Source organism: Leptosomus discolor, chromosome 17, assembly GCF_034619465.1.
Source record: "Leptosomus discolor isolate bLepDis1 chromosome 17, bLepDis1.hap2, whole genome shotgun sequence".
Classification (NCBI taxonomy): Eukaryota; Metazoa; Chordata; class Aves; order Leptosomiformes; family Leptosomidae; genus Leptosomus; species Leptosomus discolor.
The window spans coordinates 11077276-11099181 of NC_141407.1; the positions used below are offsets into that span (position 1 = coordinate 11077276).

General features: G+C 39.5%; 1 protein-coding gene across 2 annotated transcripts in view; it reads right to left on the bottom strand.

Annotated features, from left to right (window-relative positions):
* The window catches only part of BCAS1 (brain enriched myelin associated protein 1), a 49454-nt gene that overhangs the window by 7089 nt on the left and 20459 nt on the right, over positions 1 to 21906 (bottom strand). The window contains exons 6-10 of one of the 2 annotated variants that reach the window (XM_086474842.1): positions 20950 to 21090; positions 17783 to 17818; positions 17235 to 17438; positions 8652 to 8819; positions 2353 to 2418 (exon numbers count right to left, since the gene is read on the bottom strand). In XM_086474842.1, coding sequence (XP_086330968.1) covers positions 2353 to 2418; positions 8652 to 8819; positions 17235 to 17438; positions 17783 to 17818; positions 20950 to 21090 — 615 coding nt within the window. The remainder of the gene's footprint in view (positions 1 to 2352; positions 2419 to 8651; positions 8820 to 17234; positions 17439 to 17782; positions 17819 to 20949; positions 21091 to 21906) is intronic. The other variant, XM_086474843.1, reaches the window with a different exon arrangement.

Consider the following 21906-nt stretch of genomic DNA (forward strand, 5'->3'; position numbering starts at 1 on the left):
TCTGCAGGAAATACGTTAAAACAGCACAGGAAATCTGGAGATGCAGGTGATCAGTAGCCCCGTACACAACAGGCAGGCACTAGTGTCAATAGTTATTAAAGCAAATTCAACAGCCTCGGAGTAGAGGAGAACTGTTGTCTGGGGTTGCACAGACACCACACACTACCTGTGCCTTGTTCACCTTGCTTGAGGAGACATACCTGCTTGGATGCACTTCTGAGTGCCCAAGTGATGCAGGAGCTCTCCTAGCACAAGAACCAACACAACTTCATAAACTCCGATTTAGTTCTGTCTCTTTCTGACTCATTTTAACTAGCAGATGGGAAGCTCTCAGGTGCTGGCCCCATCAGTTAGTTTGACAAGATGCTTCTTACTCTTATTTGCCTTCACTCGCTTTTGAAATGTTTCTCTTTGGTATAATTGCAAATGTGCACATTCAATTCAAAAATAACCACAGCACCCACAGTACAGCTATGAGACTGGATGCATGTCTGAGTTCAAAGGTGCCAGAACAACTTCTGACCTTTATTAACACTCTGTGAAATCTGTGGGTTTACTCTGCAGGTGTAAAATTAGAGTCGAGTCTTCCTCACCACCACACGTGTTTGATTGTGTGGGTGCCTCATAGTTACAGCATTGCAGCCAAACCCGAACTGGATGCAACAGGACTATTTCTGTGAGCACATTTCAGCCTTTGATGTTAGTCAAACAAAACACTTTAAAAAATATTCATAATACATTTTCCAGGCAAAATAAGAAAAAAAAAAATCCAATCAGATAATCTCTTTGAGGTGTTTCATATTAACCTTGAAAGGCAGGAAATTGGCATATTTTATATTGATGGGAGCAGCTGAGGAAATACAAAGTGAAGCCTATGAATAATGAAACATGTTAACGTTTCCTATTCTAAAGCATGATCTGCACCTGACAGATTGCTTTTACTCTCTCAACATTAACAGTGCCATGGAAAAAAAAGATTGTCAGGATAGTATTTTTCCCCATCATGTTACAGGAGACCTTAATCCACAGCTGCTTTTGAAGCGCGAAAGGCAGACCCCTAAATTTCCACAGATTTTTGGATCAGCGTTGTAAAGCATTTCTGTAGCATACAGAAAGGCAGTGATGAAAAGCAAGCAAGAATCACAGCATTCCAGAGATGTGATAGCATAATTTAAGGTGATCATTTCACAGAAATTCTACAAACGAAAAAGTCAACAGCAGATACAGTCTTCCTTGAGCTCTTCTGTGTAATGAAACTGCTAATTTACACCAGTGCGAGCAAGAAAAGAAGGAAGACTAGTGAGTTGATTTAAAAACTTGGAAAGAAACTGGCTGCTAATTAAAACAATAAATTAATAAAAAGTAGATCCAGGACTGACTAATTTTTACTCACTTACCCAGAGCATTTCACAAAGCTACTGTATGAGATAAGGAATAAATGTCACAAGACAAGACCTTCTGTATTTGGGATGCTTTTAGAGAAATAATTCATAAAGATTAACCTTAGTATCATAGGACATCATGGAAATAGAAAGAGTGAGAAAATTTTACTAGTAATTAAAAAAGGAAATAAAAAAGGAATTATGAAAGGTCAGTTTTCAGTACAACTTCAGTTTTGCTCTCAGGTTCAAGGAAACCCTATGTTTATACCCAGAACCCGTGTTTTATCTCTCGTTACTGAATGCAGTTATTCTGGATATCCTGACTTGCAACAGGTGAGTGTTTGACTCAAAAGGTAACAGTATTTTTATTTCTAATGAAAATGCGATTTTTCTGAAGCATTTTTAAAGCCATAAAAATATAACATGAAGGTCACATCCAAAGTTTTGGCTTCGCTTTTATGAACACAGAATGAAAGAAACAAAAACAGAATAAGAAAAAAGTATTTTCCCCGCTTTTGTTAAATTGCAGTGAATAGTTCTCATTCTTACATTAACTTATCCTTTATAGAGTTTGCACCTAAACGAACCTTTCCTCATCAGACAAGTAAATCGACAGAGTAAAAATTATGGTAGCTGTAGTTAGTTTCACTGCCTAAGCCAAGGTACATGGGAAAAGTAAAGTAACAGCAAGAGAAAGAGGAATAAAATTGAACATAAAACCACTAATTATTTTAAGAAAAGCAACATACCTGGAAAAAAGCATTTTAAAAAATCTGATAGTGACCCTTTAAATTCTTATTTATTAGTATGAATAGGTAAAATAGATAAGTAAAAGAAATATGTAAATATATGAAGCTCAAAAGTGTGTAGCACTTTTCTTTCAGTGATTTTTACATTTCAAAACCTAGAGTTGTACGGAAGTAAGTGGCAACAACCCATCACCAAAAGATGAAAAAATCCAGGCACTTACTTGGTGACTAGGGCTTGGGCCATTTACCTCTTCTGAACTGGTTTTCCCTCCATCACCCTTGACTGACTAAAATAACAAAGGATTATAGGACTTCTAACTGGGTTCCTGTTTGAGGCATTAATTCAAAATGAAAACACACATGAATCAAAAATTGCAAGGTTTGATTTAAGGTTACTTTTTACAACACTAAAACAAACCCAGACATTTCAGAAACTCTACCAACATTTTTGAAATACCCACGTCTCCAAGGCAGATTTTTGCTCGTTCTTTTCTGTGTGAAGTGATTGTCTCTTGCAAGCCAATTTTCCCATTAAGGCCGGAGAAATATGAATGAGGTCTCAGTGGGCCGGAGATCATATCAGCCAGTAAACAAGACAGTGCTATCAGCCCCGCCACTGCCGTTTTCTAGGAACGAGCTTTTGCTTGCTTTTCAGAAGCAAATCTGTCTTACAAGATCTAGTGGGACTTCCCTTCTATTTAATGATCATACTAAGTGCATATCCCGTGAATAATTAAAACCTGCTCAGCTTTACGGATATATTTTTATATTTTATCATCAACATCCATTTTTTGCAATTTTTGCTTTCCCAGTTGATGCCTTTTCTCTCTATACATTTAAGTAACTGCCCTTGGTCCCCCCTCTTCCCAGCCTGGACAATCAGAGCAGACCCTGAGGCTGCAGGTCATTCAGAGCAAACCTTGACTCTGAAGTGCGTTTTTAAGGTACAATCCCCAGTTTCTATCTAGATTTAAAAATGAGAAAAACCTGATTGACAGAACTAGCTCAATATGAAAAAATTACAAGATTTGTGACCATTAAATTAATGTTTAGTTATAATTAGTAACATAAAAGCAACAAAAGGAATAGTGTGTACATGTTTAATTAAAAAGCATGGTGGGGAGTTCAAAGTAGTATTCTCCCGAGTACCATATAAGCCACAGAGCTTAGCAGTAAGGCATAAAATAAACTCCGGAATTTCAAAGTGCCCAAATTTAAATGTCATTTTTCATTGCAGAATTTCAGTGAAAACAATGAAAGGATGTGACTTCTGTTCTAAAGATAGATCAGGCGGATTTGTGGTTTTCTGCAGCTTGTAGATTTGTTACTTGAAGCACAAGAGTATCAGCTTGATCTTAGGTCCTTGCAATAACACCATACATATTTCAGTCTCTGATTTTCCTATAAAACCACAGAAAATCAAAATGTAGCAGCAGCGTGATAGAATTTTTTCCTACAATTTGTAACAAAAAATGGATTGTCATGGAATGGTTTAGTTTTCTTTCTGGAACATGCTGCTGTGCAGTCTCTTGCATGTTTATGCTCGTGACTGACTAGCTGTGTAAGAGGTTGCAGAAATCGAGGGGAGGAAACACAGTGTGGTCTGTCTTAACATTACAGGATAGGAACTCAGTCCAGAGTGTATGAAGATGTATTGTGATAAGATCTTGTTTGCACTTCTATTTCAGCAAGTCTTTAAATGCCTTCAGAGAAAAAAAGTTCATGCTGTAACAGCAACCACTTTGTTACTTTTCTTCCCTTAAAAAAAGAAAAAAAAACAACAGAAAAAAAACCTGCTTTAGCCAACCTTTAGTAATCCATCTCTTCTTTTTTTTTTTTTTTTTTTCTTTTACCAGAACATAAATAACAAAGACCTTGAGGTCTTTGCCTCGGCAAAGTTCCGTCTTGCCTTCAGTGAAATGTATATGTAACGAGCACAAGGATTTCTCTCTAGAGCACTGCTGACCTCTTATCCTTGCCTTTGGTCATTTAGGATTGCTGCTGCTGAAAGCTTCCTGAAAGGGTTTTCTACAGTAATAAGAGTGGATCAGCATATCTTTAAATGGAGGAAGGTGGGGACAGGCAATAGACTTGCTACATTTTCATGAATAATGAAGGAAAATTAAGGTGGGACAACATAAAATAGTTATTCTTGATTCAAAATGTTATTTATTATGTAAAAGTTTATTTACTCGGGGAAGTAGGACAGCACAGAAACTACGGATGATTTGGAAATAATCTTTTGTTATTCCAGCAGGATATATTCTCCATGGGAGCATCTTCATTAATCTAGAAATAGGACATTTTATTTGCAGAGACGATACTCAATGCTATCTCAGACCAACCAGCCAGTTGACTTCCTGGCTGCGGACAAAGGGTACAGCCTCAATTTACAGTTGGTAATTCTGCTCATTCTGACTTTAAAAAAAAAAAAAAAAAAGCCATTTTACACCCCTATCTCCACAAAATATCTGAAAATATTGAAAGGATTTATCTTAGCGAGCTTTGCATCTGTTTATATTCTATGGAGAAAAGCAGGAACTTTCAGGGCTCACATCATCTGACATGTCCTAAATCCTAAAGGGCTCTCAGACCTGCTCATCTCTACTCAGTGCCCTTAAAGGGAACCTGGGGTGACACGCTCAAGTGTAGCCATTTCTATCAAGACATCTGCATTGAGTCTGATCTATCCCATCCTGTAAATAATAAGATAGTATTTGATTTTGATTAATGAGGCATGAGTAATTTTCATCTGGAAGTACAGGATTTGACATTCATGTAGGTGTGGCTTAGATAAAGGAGCGGTGGCATTTCTTCATCTCTTGGTGAATCATGGGGTTTTAAACTAATACTTTATATTTTTCTATAATTTCCCAATAGCTTTTATAGCATTAGCCAACCCTCTCCCATTTTAACCAGAGAAATTACTTTTGTGACCTTTGCAATTGCAAACAATTCATCACAAATGAGAAGGGACATCTGTACTGAGAAAGTCAGCAGGCAGTCTTTGAGATACACACTGCCTTTTCCAAAATAAATGACTCCTAGTTCTCACAATGGCAATCCTTGTGTCAGTAGTGACAACTACAGTGCTATGGATCTAAACACGTAATTGCTATCAGCCTGTGCTTGTGCTCTCTGAGCAGAATATGTCAAAACTGAGGCACATGGAGAATGACTGACTTGCCTGTCTGAGGCTCACAGTAGACTGAAGTAGAATTAAACTTAATTTCTGAGTCCCAGTCTTGAATCCTAAGAAGAAAAGCTTCCTTTTCTTAGGCAACTGGGTGATTCATCTGTGTAACATAACTGTGGATATTTTCAGAATACCTTGGGATCACCTTCTGCAGTCAAAGAGAAACCCAGTAAACAATCATATTAATGTAAAATTAATAGTAAATTTCTTTCAGCAGCCAGAGCAATAATCCATCTATTGCCAGAATGGAGACTAAACAATAAAGGGTTTCAGTAAACAGGAACCTGAGTTTTATCAAAGAAGTCCTGCCACATTCCTTCTCACCAACAAGCACAGGTTTGTTTCAGAGACCATAAGTACCTGTGCTTGTTAAGATTCTATCTTATAAGAATTCATGGCTCTCCATCTGCAACAAGGCAGGAGGAACGCTCCAAGAGGACCTGCTGGATGAGTCAGCGACCCAGATCATGTGGGTGGCATGGTTTGTACAGGCTCTGATAACACTTCAAGGCATTTCCCGCACCTCCAGGAGCCTTCTGCCCCAGAGTCACCTGTAGGAGGTGGAACACCAGAAGGTACGTTTAGGCATTGGCTGAAGTTTGTCCAGACTTGCAAGTGAAAGATGTTGAATGGATGCAGCCACATGAAGATGACATTTTATCCCTAGTGCTTCTAGGTAAGAGGTGCTAAGGACTGAGTTCTTCACATAGGTAGAAAGCACAAGGGGATGGTCTGATGTCAGGCCCGTTGCTGTGCTTCTCAAATGTTTCTTGCAGCCAGAGCTGCAGCACAAACTCTCTTATGGCTGAGTTAGTTTTAAACGAACTAGCATTAGTATGAACAGCAGACTAATGACATTAGCATGAGGACTGGGGAGGCTGCAACTGGCAGCCCCCCAAAATGTGCAAATTACTCTGCTCTGAGCTCCATGGTGCCAGAATGACGTTGCTACCAGGACGTGAGCTAGCTATTGCAAAGCTGGCTTGGGAATTCCTCCACTTTAGGGCTGTTACTGTAGGGTAGCCAGACCTCAAGGAAAAACTACAGCGGAAAAAAAACCAACTCAGACCTTTTCTGAGTGGAAATTATACCTTCCAGTACACTGTCTGCCAGGATAGCTATTCTGAGCAAAAGGGCCCCATTAGACATCTCTACAGTACTAAGCCCTCCGATCCATAGCACTGGAGGTTCCCTTCCTTTTCCTTGTGAGAAAATCAAGCCTGTGTTGGAGTCTTAAACATTTCATGCACTTTCAGCGCTCACCACTAGTTCAAAAGCTCTACAGAAGCTAGTTGTTTAGCAGTGGCTTAAAATCCTTCTGTCTGCCTTCGGAATCAGAAACACTGATAGACCAGTTGGCACGAAGTTGTAGGGCAGCTACATAGCTCCGATTGTGCGCAACAGCATAGCAGTGATCCAGTAATCCGAAAGTTATTCAAAGGAAACAGCCTGGAACATACTTCAAGGACAATAAATATATTCAAATAATCCTCAGTCTGTTTGGAAATTGAGAGCCAGAAGAAGAGCAGATGAACACTAAAGGTTTCAAAAAGCTGCAAAACCAGTTACACAGTTAATACAATTCTGTTTCCCATGTGGGTGTACGTTTGCCTACACACTAGTTCTGTCTTTCTAGGCCAAAATCTGGATTAAACCTATGCTCTGATTAGAGCAGCATTACATTTACTGCTTTTAACACAGCTCTGTTTTCTTCCATGGTGACAAAGACGGGTGTGGAACAGCTTTATTTTTTAATCAGTGCTTCTTTTTTTTTTGGTAGGGTGACATGATTTGAAGTCATGGTTGCCATAGACATTGGTGCTTGATAGGCATTGCTCCTGAGTCACCTTCTGCATGCCTAGCGCATGCCATGGTGACAATCCTCTATGTCAAATGACCACAAGCCCCTTGGATTTAAGAAAAATCTCAACCTTATTCCAAGTTGACTAATTTTGTAAAATCTTATGTGGAAATAAAGGCACATTAGGTGCACCATTCTCGGCTGATACTAAGAATTTTAGCTTGGATCCTCAAATACACCAGAGTGGCTATGTAGTAAAGTAACTCTGAAGAACAAAAAGTAAATGCACCCATCAAGGGTTGGGCTGAGGCTAACAAACAGCTGGAAATAAAAGAAATACCAATCTTTTGGAAATAAAAAACAAATCAGGATTTGGGTTGTTGCATGTACCTTCTACAGACTGACTCAGAAAATTTAACCTTTGACAACGTGACAGTTCACAGCCTGTACCTGTGAGGTACAGCATGTAACAGCGTGTACCTGTGAGCAGATAACTTGGGCTATTTATTATATCATGTTGTAAGAAATTACATGTTTTAATGTATAAGCTACTCACACCACGCAGCTGCCCAAAAATAAACCAGCACTGATTAAAAATAGAAATCTTCCATACACTCTTGTAAACCTTGCCAAAATAGATCAATTGCTATATAAATCCTCCAGGCCTGCTAGAATTTTATTCAGGGAAGTGTTAGTTCTAGATTTGGATTTGGTTTTTTCTTTCTTGGCCACTTTTCTAGACTCTTTTGAGGAACACTGTCCGGCTGTGTACAGTACACAAATCCATGGGGATAGCTCTTCACACCTATAACCACAGGATGATGCCAACCACATTATCACCTCAGCGTTTCCTTCTTTCCTCCAGCCTGCTTCTGGGGGGGAGGATTACGTTCTACTTTATGTCTGTCTTTTTTTCCATCTAACATGTAACATCTCTGAAGCAGTAATGGTATCCTTTTACAGGCCAGTTTAGCTAACCTACACGAGCTGCCAAAAAAAAAAGTTTCGCTACTAAAAAACACGACCCCCTGAAGCAAGCGCGGGACGGCACAACGAGGCAGTGCCGGGACAGCTGATGCTGCCGCCGCTACCAGCGGACGGCTGCCTCCAGGAGCCCCTGCCCACGCCGCACATCGCCCGGTGCAAGCGGTTCGTGAAGCTGAAGGCTGCCCCGGTGGCAATCGCGACCGCTGGCTCAAGCCCCTCGAGCTGCCCGGGCCCACCTCGGCGGGGGAAAAAGGGCCCCGGGAGCGGGGAGCGGCCCCGGGAGCGGGGAGCGGCCCCGGGAGCGGGGAGCGGCCCCGGGGCTCTGCCCGGGCGAGCCACGAGGGGGCGATGCAGAACGCGGAATGCGCGGGGGGCCGCGGGGTGCGGGGGGCCGCGCACGCACCGCCTCTGGAAACGGGCAGAGCCGCGCGGCCGCACCCTCACAGTTCGTTTTCAAAGGGTTTTTCACGAATTACCACCCCCGGCCTTGCAGGAACACGTCACTCCAAGCTCTCGAAGCTGCGCGCCGTGCTTACCAGTTTAAAGAACTTCCGCAGGTTCGCCTTGGGGGTTTTGCTTTCTTCTCTCCGAGGTTTCACTTCTGCGGCTTCGGGGCTCTTGCTCTCATCTTTGTCAGGAGCGACAGCTTCTAGAGATGCATCTACTTTTTCATTGCTTACGATCTCTGCTTCTTCCGATGCGTTCTGGGGTTATTTTCGGTAAATAGTAAGAAAGTGGAAAAAACCATTCAGACTTAATCAATGAGTTTGGTTTGGTTTGTGTTGGTGGATTTTTTTGTTGGTTTGGGGTTTTTTTGTTTGTTTTTTTTAAGGGCTTACAATCAAAGTGCTTCAGCAGTGCAGTAAGGTGGTATGTCAGGAACAATTGTGGCATGAAAGCATTCTCAGCTTCACTGTGTCTGTGCAGGTTTCTTCTTGGGTTAGTCTTTCAAAATAAGGTTTTGAAATCTTCCTAAAACCTTATCAAGTTTTTTTTAAACCAACCATCACCACCAATTTCTCCTTCACAGGAAAGATTTTCACTATTTTTCTGCAAGAAAATGTTCCCTTCTTACATGCAAGATTCATCCCAATTCAGACAAGTGTATAAACTGGTACAAATCTAAGCACTTGTTTAAACTGAAGAAATAGCTATTCTTGAATTGCAGTACCAGTTCCCAAACACAATAATTTATCTTTGATTACAATTTAAAAAGAAAATTTAGATGAAGTTACATATAATAACAAGTGCCCTGAGTAGATTACACTCAGGTAAAACCAGTAAAAATGAGAAAGATTGTACTCGGGAGTTTGCACACAAAAGCAGGAATAGGATTAATTAAAACACACCATGGATATTATTAATTGCTAAATCTCTGTTTAGCACCCTTCTTGGCAAAATACAGAAGTACAATGTCCCAGCCACAGCGTTCTCAGGCTGGTCACGCAGCACTAGCTCCTCTTCCCGGTTGCAAAGATATAAATGACTTCTTGAGGTACAAGGTGGTTAAGTAGCTCATCTATTACTCCACCTAATCCTGTGATCACAGTCACCCTCTGATAGTGCTGACCGTCATTTGAGTTCAAGAAAAGCTGCTGGCTGCTCAGCAATGTTGCCTTTATAGAAGGACTTTGGGTCCCACTGAGCTTTTGTGAATTACTGGGAAGTTCCTTCTATTATAATAGTATTTCAGAAGCATGCGGTTTGTAAATTCCTCTGAAATATGGATCCCTGGAAGATTTATTGATTAATCTCCTGCATGTCTCATTCCACAGCCTTCTCAAGGCTATCCTGGGAATGCTCCATGTGTTTAACTGAACAAGACCTGTGCAGAGCAGAATATGTGAACAGAAGGCACGTTTCTGCTGTAGGAGGTAGAGGCACAGCAGGGTGGGAGGCTGAACATGCATTTCCTTAGCTGACTATTCTGCCTCTTATAAATCCCCTGGTAAATAACATTCTTCTGTGCCCTCAAGAACTAATTAGTTCCCATCGCACTGTAAATGTATAAAGAAGTATCTTCCTTTATAAAGAAGCTATTATGCTAGCAACCAGGTAATTTGACCTGGAGCAAGTTCTTCATAATTCAGCCTATTCCAGAAAGGTGCAGAACGTTATAAAAGCAGGATAAGTTACACCCTCAGCCTCCAATGCCGAATCAAGTAGAAGCAGTTACCCTAGATACTGGCATTTCAACACATGCTACTGCTTAAAAATGCAGCCCAGTTACAGATGAAACGTGTACTATGGTTACTATAGGAAAGAACTGCTGTAAATAAAGCCTCAATGATATTTCACAATTTTTACATATACTTACAGGAACTCATATGTGATTCATGCTCATAGTTACTTTGACCAAATTAATTTTAGCCACATGAGCATGAGAACAATTTAAAAGATAATACCAAAGATTCACCCTAGCCCCAGATCCTGACTCAGAGTGGCAAAAAATGGATACTGCCTCCAGCAGCAGCTTACAGTACAACTGCCCTCATATACTTTTCCAGTTGTCTTCAACTTGGTGATTCCCATGTAGTATCTTTGGTTTAATAGCCTTTGATAGATTTTTTTTTTTTTCTTCACCTACAGAAATTTAGCTAAACATTTTCTGAATTGATACAAATTCCTGACATCCAGCAGCAGGCTATGGAAAAGGATTCTACAGCTAAAGTATGCTTTTTTTTTTTAAAAAAAGTATTTTTGTTTGTCACCAGATAGTTTTATTTGATACTTTACTTCTTTTATTTTGAGCAATAACTGATCTTTCCTGTTCACCTTTTATATTACAGGAGTCATTCTGTATGCTGCTGTCATCTTCGTTTCTGCCAACACCTTTCTGAGACAAAAAAAAAATAAAAAATCCTGATTTCTGTAGTTCTTCATACAGAAGCCATTCAATATATTTATGCATTTTTGTCTCAGTATTATACCTTTTAGTTCTATCCTATTCTTTTTGAGTTAAAGGGGACCCCACATGCAAGATGGGGACTCACCATGGACTTCTACAGCAGCATGAGAGATTTTGCTTTGTTCTTTACTCCTCTCTTGGAAGAAACACCTTTGAGGGTGAGGTGGGAGGGGGGAAGAATGATGAGGGAATAAATATCCCTTGTATCCTGCTGCCTGAGATGACTGCAGCACAGCCCACTTCCCCACAGAATTGTAGATTTAATTTATATTTATGAACATTTCTGAGATAATCAATCTATAATAATTTTAATCTATATTTCTGCCTATTCGCACGTACATATAATCAATTCACGATCTATTTGCTTGAAGGAAGTGATTCATTGCATGAGTTGAAACAGTGGCTCAATAAAGCAGCAACCTAGCTTCTGGGAGCTCATCATTCACAGGTTGCAGTTTGCGATCATATTACTGCTGTGCTGCTGCAGCTGCAGCCCAAATGAGTTTTGTCTCTCAAGCTATGGCTATGCAATGGCATTAGTGTCACTGCTGAGAACAAATGCATCCCGGAATGAAATGCCAAACTCTGAAAAGCATTACTTATTTAAATAAAGAGCTAAGTGATAGCCAAATATTGAGAGATTGACTTGTTTGAAGTAGTCAGTGACTTTTTGTACATTTCTTGATAGATTCTATAGGCAGCTTTAGGAAAGTTTAAATCCTGTTTTAGAATATTTATTTTTACTTTTTTATTTTAAACTTAGATATCCAATGTGCCTATACAGTCACTTTAATTTGGTACTATTAGGCACGTCAAAGTTATTCCAGAAGTTACAGGTTATCTTGTTTAAGATTTTAGGCTTGCTGTTAAAAGTTTTATGATAAATTTATTGTGATTGCCTCCAGGAATCATTCTTGTATACCCATCTCCCTCTGTAAGACCGTACTAACTGATGCTGAAGATTTTCTTTTACAATTTTGTGATCCCAAAGATATCTCTGGAGGCCTAGTCCAGCCTCCTGCCCAAAGTTGCTGAGGAACTTGTCAAAATGAGCTTTTAGTATCTCCAAGGCTGGAGGCTGCACAACTTTTGTGCAATCAGATCAGGGTATTCAGATATGCTGGGACAAAAGGAAACTCTAGAGACATCACAAAATCCTCTTCTCAAATAAGACCAAGGTGGCAGATTCTTGGAGACTGATGACACATGGCCATGGTATATTGAATACTTCAGAAGGGCGAGGAGTGCCTATGCATAGTCTCTCAGCAGATGGGAAAACCCCTTCCAGCAAAGAAGGTTTCTGACATACGTTTAAGAACAGAGTTTTTCATCTTTGTTCCTATTTCCGCTAAGAAACTAGAAGAAAAATTTCCGTTTGTGCATTCAAGAGAATCACCAAGGTGTTTTTGGCAGGAATTGAAAGTGTAATAGGAAGAGCCTGACAAAGATGAAGTCAAACTTTGAATGATGTTACATTAACCTAAACTGTTCTCTAGAGCAACGGGCTCGGTTTCTTCACTTCACCTGGGAGAAACCCAAAAGTTCTATCAAGTTTTGTGACAAGTTTTAGAAAGAAACAGCAATTTGTATATAACAACTGGCAAACAACCCAGCTCTATCAGCTTTGTCTTTGATACGTAAATGTTCTCATAAAAGTAAGTTATCTCCTTATACCTATAAGTTGTACCAACCAAAGTTGCTGGATTCATGGGTCCAAATTCTGCCTCCACTTTCCTCAGACACAAATTGTAATAAATTTAACCTAAGTCAGCAGCTATTGTTGTTATGCAGTGCAGAGTCAGAAGTGCCATTGAGTTATTTTTCTTTTTTTTAAAGGCACTCTGTCAAGCTTAGAAAACATTTAGCAACCTGGTTTAGTGGGAGGTGCCCCTGCCATGGCAGGGAGGTTGGAATGAGATGATCTTTGAGGCCTCTTCCAATCCAAACCATTCTATGATTTCAAGATACAATTGTCTGAGGGAAGATAAGCACCATCCTTCATTCTTCCCGTTGCAAAACTACTATGTTGTTTTTTTTTTTTTTCCAAAATAATATTTTATTTTTACTACTGGTGTTTTAAGACTATTTCACTAGGCTCTTTCACTGTGTTTGGGAAGCATTTTTCCATCTTTTAAATTACAGTGTCCCTAATTTTGTTTTAGTAATAAGCTTACTTAAAACACTTGTGGGGAAAGCTTGTGTCTACTCTGAGTCATCTTCTGGTTCTCACAAACCCGCCTATTGTTTTGGGGAACTATTACTACACCATTTTCTCATCTAGGTTCCTGACCATACAAATTGTTGCCTTATGAGAGTGTAACTTATATTGTGACCTGATAACTTTGATAGGAGTTTTCCTTTTGCTTGCTGCATCTTTCTCCAAAATTGAGGTAAACACTGTGCCCTGCTTTGATCTTGTGCCAGAGTCTGAACTGGTACTCTCCACTGCATTTCTTCTGTTTTTCCTGGGTCGTACCTTCTTTACGAAGCAGCTTTTCTTTTATCTTAACAATGTATATGAGAGATGACCTTTTGCTCAAGAAATTTCCACTTAAAAGAGTAGTCATGCTTGAGATCTGTTCCTGCCGCTCACAGACTCACAAGCAGGAAGCAGAGAGGGTTAGAGAGACTTTAACCCACCTTCCTGCCCTCCTTTGCTAGTGCAAAGACCACAGAGGTTGCTGCAGTTAAGGTAGCTGAGCTTTAGCCACCAACATGCTCTTGGACCTCCACCCTAGATCTCCCTGTGACCTGCAGCTGCTGCCTGAAGGTGCCACTCAACAGATCCTGAGCTGTAACAGCTCAGACTATTAACCAATTAGTATTAACCGCTGTCAGCTTATGGTTAAACCACACTGGTCTGTAAACAGCCCACAAGCATGGTTCCGACTCACAAGTCCTATTGGTTTTATTTGGTTGAGGAGGTTAAGGGGTTAAGGCCCCTCCCTGCTGAAAGGATGGCAGCTATGCTGGTAGTCAGGTTGTGAGATGAACCCCAAAAGCCAGTTGCTTATTGTCTTCCTCACTCCCTCTACCAGGGGGAACTCTCACGTTCCTTCATCCATTTACCCAGCAAAAACTGGCAAGAATCTCCTTCTCTCCTGTCTGATAGGGGATATATTCCAGGATGGGAGCAGGTAAAATTTGGCTTGGTAGGTCCTGGGTAATTTTAACATTCATCTCCCACACTCCACCCAAATATTTATCTTTGCTTTCCTATGGCAGTGTATGGTTGCAGGCTCAGCAATAAAGGGTGTTATTCTGCTTCACTTAATAGCTAAGCAGTTTGCTGTTGTATTACCAGTGCATAAATACCCCTCACTAAAAAGGGCATGATTTTTCTGTGTTCGTATGGCAATAGAATTGCAACAGCTTAAAATTCTATTTAAAAAAAAAAAAAAAAGATGATTCACAGAGTGGTCTAAATAGTACTCCCTCAATCACTTTCTTCCATCATTTACTGGCATGCTTTGATCAGATATAAATGAAGCGTCATGTTTCTCTGCCCTGATCAGATACCTACAAGGTCTTGAAACCAGGTTTCCAATGCAAATATGTGAAATTACTAACTGTAATTTTCCATTAATATTCCTTAGTGTTAAAAAAGCTACCATGACAAATATTTGAGTAAGTCATGAAATTCTTGTGCAGACTGATCAGGAAATGGGGCAAATACAGTCAAAGTGGTTTCCATTTAAGGAGCTGAATAAGGATTTTTTCTCTGTTACGTATTTATTTGTCTGTAGTCAGAGCAGCAGCATTAACTGCAATGTGTTGAGAGGCACTTCATTAGCTTTACTTTGAAGTGAAAGCTCATCAGAAGAGACATATTTAAGAGACTGCCTGGAAAGAGAGAAGCTGGATCTGAATCCTGGATCTATTGAGTGTTGTGGTTGCTATTCATTAGTTCAAAAGAAAAGCTATGCATGACTCTGACTTACACACCTATTTGGAACAGTTGCTAGCTTCAGACCTCTATCCTAGCAAAAGGGCTGTACATTAAGTGTGCCAGAAAGAAAGATAAAAAAGGAAGAGTCTTCAAACCAAGCTGAGTTTGAGGCTAACCTGTAGTCTAAGTATATATATATATATATATTTTTTTTTACATCTATCCTTGTTTTTTTAGCTTCATGCTGACTGGGTCACCAGGGTCTTTCATCAAAGGAAATATAATATTGTTCTCTGTCAAGAAAATCCAGTAAAGCAACATCAGCCTTTTATAGGTAAGGATTCAATGCTTGAGCAGGCAGTTTTTTGGTTGTTGTTGTTTGTGGGTTTTTTTTGTTTGTTTTGGGTTTTTTTGTTTGTTTGTTTTTAATTCTTAGGACCAAATTCAGTTCTCTACCGTGGAAATTTACTCCAGAAACCTTGCAAAAACATTTGGTCTCAGCATGATTCCAGACCCAAGAAGTTCTAACAAAGCAGAAATGGGCTCATTTTACAAAGTTCAGTTTTTGCATACTATCATAGCTCAGTGCATTTGCATAAATGATTTAACCAGCCCTTAATATTTTTGGTAGCAACTAAAACCTGCTTGGACTTGTAGAGAGTTCTCTACAACACTTTCAATATCCTGGTGTAAGCAGCTGATGGTGATATAGGATAAATCCAGCATCATGAACAAACAGAAGTGAAAGACAGTTTTGGGACAAGTTTATACACCTGAGATGTTTGAGATCCCAGGACTTCACATGAAGATCGTTATAAGGTTAAAGAAACCTAAACTAGGTACTTAGACCTAGTTTAGCTTAGCTATAATACAAGATATGGGAGCTGGTGTTCACTGTGGGCAGAACCTATATTATACAGAGCAATAAAACGTCTGTAACTACATTAGTTTGGGTTAATCTTTCAAAATAAGGTCTTGAAATCTTACCAAAGCCTTATCAGATTTTTTTTAAACCATCACCACCAATTTCTCCTCCAGAGGAATGATTTTCACTATTTTTCTGCAAGAAAATGTTCCCTTCTTACATGCTTTTTCTTCTTCAAACACAAAAGACCTAACAAGAAATTACGGAACTCCAGACCAGATTTATTACTTTAATTTTTAACTGAAACTGCATACAACCACGTACCAGAAACAGCCTTTCTTTTTTCTTGTTTCATTCTGATATTCAGCATACATCCTACTTCCATTTCTGCTTTCAAATAAGCCAGACTACTCAGAGGAGGAGGTTTCTGTAGCAATAACAACTGTATAAAAACCCCTCCTTCTCCCTCCTCTTTACAGCTTTCCTCTCGTTCCAAGTACCTGATTTGCCCAGTTCTGCAGGAAATTCAGTCCCAAGTAACAAATGTTTCAAGCTTAGATTGTTTTCAAGCATGTTCACTCTGTAAATATCTAAACACCTTTGGTGTTTTTTAATGTAAGTAACACCCCCAAACTGTGTCTTCAGTATCACTGCTCAATAGGGAAAACAGAGCTAAAGAAGCTGCAGGACTAGTCACTCAGCATCTGTGTGTTTGGAAGCAGTTCATTTCTGGGATTTGAACTTGAACAGAAGCCCAGGAAAGCAGTTATTCAACACACAGTGATTCCATAAAGTTTAATACAGCTCTTCTCTTAAATAAAATGAGAAAAGAATAAATCTTCAGCTTATAAACCATAAGGATCATGGAAACAGGAACTGTGTTTTCAAAGTTAGTCCTAATTTTCATTAAAATAATTATTTAACTTGACGCAAAATGTGTCTTAGGCAGTCAGCCTCCATCCCCAGACTTAAAGACTGATCCACTCTGATATGAAACTTTTTCTATTGAGTAAGAATAGACCCAACAGATTGCAGGTTTTCATTTAGAACTAAAGCATATATTTTTCAAAAATGAAATGCTGTTTTTTTTATAGCTGTATCTCTATTAATGATACAATTTGTTAAAGTGCTATAATCTGGGATTTTTAACAAATGTGTGAATGGACAGAGAATATCATTAAAAAATACTACAGACAGGTTTGAAAGACTATGTTTTATAAGATTCTTCTGCAGGAATCTAACTGCCATTAGTAGCCACATACATATGTGACTGCCCAAAGCTCACCTATACGTTTGTACGTGCATATATTGTTTATGCCCCTTGTGCCTTTAGCATGTGGAATGTGCTCAACTGTGCACATTTGACTGCTTTACTGTGACTTTATGCTTAGCAATAACTCTAAATGCTATGTGAAGACAGAGCTGTGGGATGGACCAGCTCCAAAATTCAGACATACCTTTTTCCAAAAGAGCTTGCTCAGCGGCGTAGGAGTGGATGATGCTTTCTCCTTCGTCACCTCTTTGGGGGCTTCGCTGGCCACTGCCTGCTGTAGGGCTGCAGGCTCTGGGCCTTTTGTATTCTGCTTAGTTGTCTGTGGCTCTTGAAGGGAAGGGACATTTTTGTCTGATTTTACAGAGGTAACAGGCTGCTGTTCAACACTCTAAAAGGAAACACGAAAACAAAGGTTGTTGGAAATGTGTGAAGGACAAGACGCTCACAGCAGGTCCAGGCATCACCTGGTGCAAGAGGTAAACGCACAGCAAACCACCACTGCACAGGACAGGCAAGGCAACAAGACACAGCTTATGAGCTGCATCCCTGGCCTTTCAAGTGAAGTAATGTCTTGAACAGAGGAAACGAATTATGTAGCAGCTCACCCTTTGTAACAGAGATGGTTAACTGATAAAGAAATTAAAACACTGTCTTTGAGACTGAAAATGACAGTGAGAATAATTACCCTTTGACTGCGTTATTCATACAGATAACTTGAATCATCCTACTCACTTTGGTATTAGTTGTCTGTTGGGTCTCTTTTGCAGCCTGAAGGGAAACAAAACACAAAGACAAGTCTGTCTCTGGCAACATCAGTACTCAGTTACACAGTTCAGGAATTGTCTGTGTCAAATTATTTTATTTTTAGTGAATGTTTGTGAAAGTCCTGGCTCCTGCAACCATGGAAACTGATCCCTGGCAGAGGCGAGGCTGCCTGAAGGAACTGCCAGCTCCCATCCTTCTACCTGCAGCAGCATTACAGCCTTGTGTTGAATTGCTCTGTGCTCACGCTGCTGTTCTTGCAGTCTTGTTCTTTAAAAATGTGTATTTACATCTGCATTCCCAGTGTCTTCAGGTAATATGTTACACAGGGTTTTAAGATATTAACAGGGATTTTTGAGCTGGGGCTGCATGTGCAGCTTTCAGCGGGTCTTTCCCACTGGGGTAAGCGCACACGGGTCAGGGACGTGCTAACGTCACTTCCAGAGCGGGAAGCTTTGCTTTCTGGGATACAAAACATAGGCAGATGGCTGCCTGGAAATGAAGGGCACAGAACAGCAGTGGCTTTATAACTCCAAAGCAGGAGCTGCAGCACTACAAAGAGAAGCTCTGCAGGTGCTGGAGGTTGGTTTAGTCCATCCCCTCATGCTTTTATACATTAAATGGGATTTATCCTTTTGTTAAAAAAAAAAAAAAATCATTCAGTGACAGGTCTTCTCATCTCATCAGAATACACAAAGCCAGGAGGGATCCAGTTTATTAAACTCCTTCCTGGCCAGCGATTCATACCGGGATCTGCTGACCCTAACACTCAGCATAGCTTCCACTGAAGATGAATATCTGAGCTGTACAAAGAGAGGAGCAGCAATCCACAAACTCAAGTAAATGTGAGCCCATTACCCCTGGGTTTAGGCAGCCTGCCACACACTTTGTGGATTTCTTGAAAGAATAGGTGAGAATTATTCTGCAGGAGCCAAGAACTACTTTTTGTGGTTAGCTCTAATGAACAAGATCCAGAGCAAGTGGTAAGAAGTAGTGTACTTCAGTACTAATGCTGAAAATGCAATTAACTCTTCTCTTCCAAGTAAAAATTCCGTAAATCAGTACAGCCGTACTGCAAAACTGACACGCAACGCAAGGCAAATATACACGGATGGGAATAAAAGAACAGACAGGACCCAAACTGTCAAATGCCATCCAAACTCGGTCTGAGGTCAAATGGCCAAATCACAGTTCATTGCTTGTGTTATGGATTTGTATTAGGATGCACCTTGCTGTTTGAAAACAACATTCAGAAGTTGCTTTGAAGTTAGCGTTCATGTAAACACAGGGCACTGAAAAACTATGTTTCTGTTAACATAGTGGTCAATCTATTCTTAGCTAAGGTATGGAGAAGTGCATTTTGGAAGACTTGCAGAGAAAGAACTTTCAGAGAAGACAGTGAAGTGCTTAAAATTAAATATGAATACATGTATTAAAGTGATAAATTCAAATAAAGGAATTCATTACCTATTCATCTAGTTGACACACCACAGTAAGGCATTTCAAATGAAGTGAGATAAACAGAACTACTTTTTTTTTTTTTACTAGAGGTGATAACTTCAGGGCTTAGCCTGTCACATCAGTGCTGATTTGAATTTCTACTTTCAATCAGCCTTACAAACAAACTGTTGGCACTGTTTTAATCCATCTCCTTTATTTTTAATATGCCATAAATGATACCTAGTTATTGCTTCTGTATTTTGTATATGGAAAGAAAGCTGTGAAAATAAACTTAGAAACAAGAAAAAACTATTTAAGAAGTAATGACATTTTATAAGACAGATTTTATCAGTATAAAAATTTAGTGCTGTTGCATTCCTTCAAGGTAACTGCTTTCATTCTAGACTGAAAGCCTTTAAAATTCCATCAAATAGCCTAATAAAAAAACCAATCATCTCTCCTAACAACTCATTGCAAGAATTTGAACTGTTGTAGAAGAGGATTAGCACCTTAAAAAATGCTAGCCAGGTGTGTTTTTTACCAGGAAGCCCTAATCCGTTATGAACAAGTAATTAATATTTTATTGAATTAAATATCAAAACTATTAGCTATCAATGTAGTATGATACAAGATGAGATCTAAACTTTAAGCTGTTGGCAAGAACCGTAGACTTCAAACCATTGGGAAGACTATAATTTCTTCAGTAATATGCAGATGACATCTCAAAAATGAGACAGCAGAAAGACATTTTTGTTTTGAAATTATCTTAAAGAATTCCCTTTGCCTTGTGCCCTTGACTGTAAAGCCCCCCTACTCACCAGAAATTCCATGTGGGTGTTTTGAGTGAGCATTAAATATTAATTACTTTCCTCCGTCAGTGAAAGGGTCTCTGCTTCTGCATTCTTTGGCCTGAAAGGCTACAATTCTCTGCTTCACTGCCACAGAACATCATAGCAGATTATCTTCAGAGAATGCAGAAATGACCAAATACGGACCTTGAGACTAAAAGTTTTCAGTGGTTTTTCTTTAAGATAAAAGCTAATGTCCTCTGAAACAATCATTCACATGAACAATGTGCATTTTGAACAACTTTAAAGTATCCTTGAAAACCAGACTTTCCCTTCAAATTGAACTGAGAATTCAATCAACAATTACTTTTCTTGTTTCCAGTGAAAAGTAACTATTCCTGAAGGAAATTCCATGTTCCAGCCTTCTCTGTGCTATATCAGATGCCCAAGTTCACCAAATCACCTCTTTTAACCACATGACAGCAAATGTTAAGGCAATGTGGATCATAAAGCCTTAATTGTAGTTGGACTGAGCTCTTACACCTCTCCTACAACTGCAGGTGCTGTTCATATCAGCATAATCCATTGTTTGTCAGTACCTTTGCTTTTATTTTTAAGTAGCCAGGGAGGTTTAGTCAGCGTTAGTGAGTGTAACTGGGAAGCCTGTAGCAGGGAAGGTTAGAGGAATTGTTTCAGAAACCTGAATTCACAGATGGTATAACCAGAGAAATGTTGCACGTGAAGGTCGTTTTCATAGTGTATGGCACGAAATGCTCACGCCAGTAGTTTTCAGCACACTGCACAGCTGGCCAGATGCTGATTTCAGTTACCAATTAAGTAACTTCTCTCTGTGACAGGAGCCATCTGTTACTGCTCAGGGTTCTGCTCTTGCTAGAGTTTCATACAGACCTTGTGCCTAAAGAGTTTACTAAATGTACTGTGTCCTAGCTTGGGACTCTCTGCCTTCTTTTTCTTGGCTCCTTTCGTCTGGGATTCTGCTGCTGTCTTCGGAGCAGGTTGCCCACCATGGCCTTTTTCCGCTTTCGATCCCTTTTGCACAACAGCATTTGCAGTTGAGTAATTATTGCAAAGTTCTTATTTGGTTCATGAAAGACATTCAAACAGTCATATGTGTAGTATTAAAAGCAAACATTCCCTTTTTGCCCTGGACAACAAATTATGTTTTCTGAGTGATTACTCAGTTCTGCTTAGACTTCCTTTCACATAGGTAGCAAAATAAATATAAAAGCTAGAGCAATCCAGTTGACTCAAAATTAAACCACAATCTGCCCCCCCAAACCTCCATTGAGTCCCAAATTCCACAGACAAACTTCTGTACCTTAAATTCGTGAATAATCAACTGAATTTGGGATTTACAATTTTAAAGCAGGCAAATGTATAAATCTTTAAAAATACTTTCATTCTTTTTGTTGCAGTATTATACGGACTTTAAGATGTTTTGCATAAAGCATTTCTTAGGAAAAGGGCAGTATGAGTATTCATGAGATACTACATAAAATATTCCAAGTTTGCAGTAATGTTCATGAAATTAGTTAGAAATTAAAATGTCAGAAAAATAATAATGACAGACTGATACTAAAAGCATCGAATGAGCACTGCTTCCTTTTCATTCTGTTCTAATATCTGCAGGAGGCACTTGTTTTGGGAATCATATTCCCACTGATGTTAGAGACTGGATCTCTAAAAAAAGTAGGCAGCACCTTGAAAAATCCACTGCAAAGGGCTATAAAAGAAACATAGATAGATATGTATCTATATGGGAAGAAGCGTTATCAGGCTATTTTAAAAAAGTAGTAGCAGACTCGCTGCAGTCAATGCAGACTGAATTACCCTGCATAGGGTAGA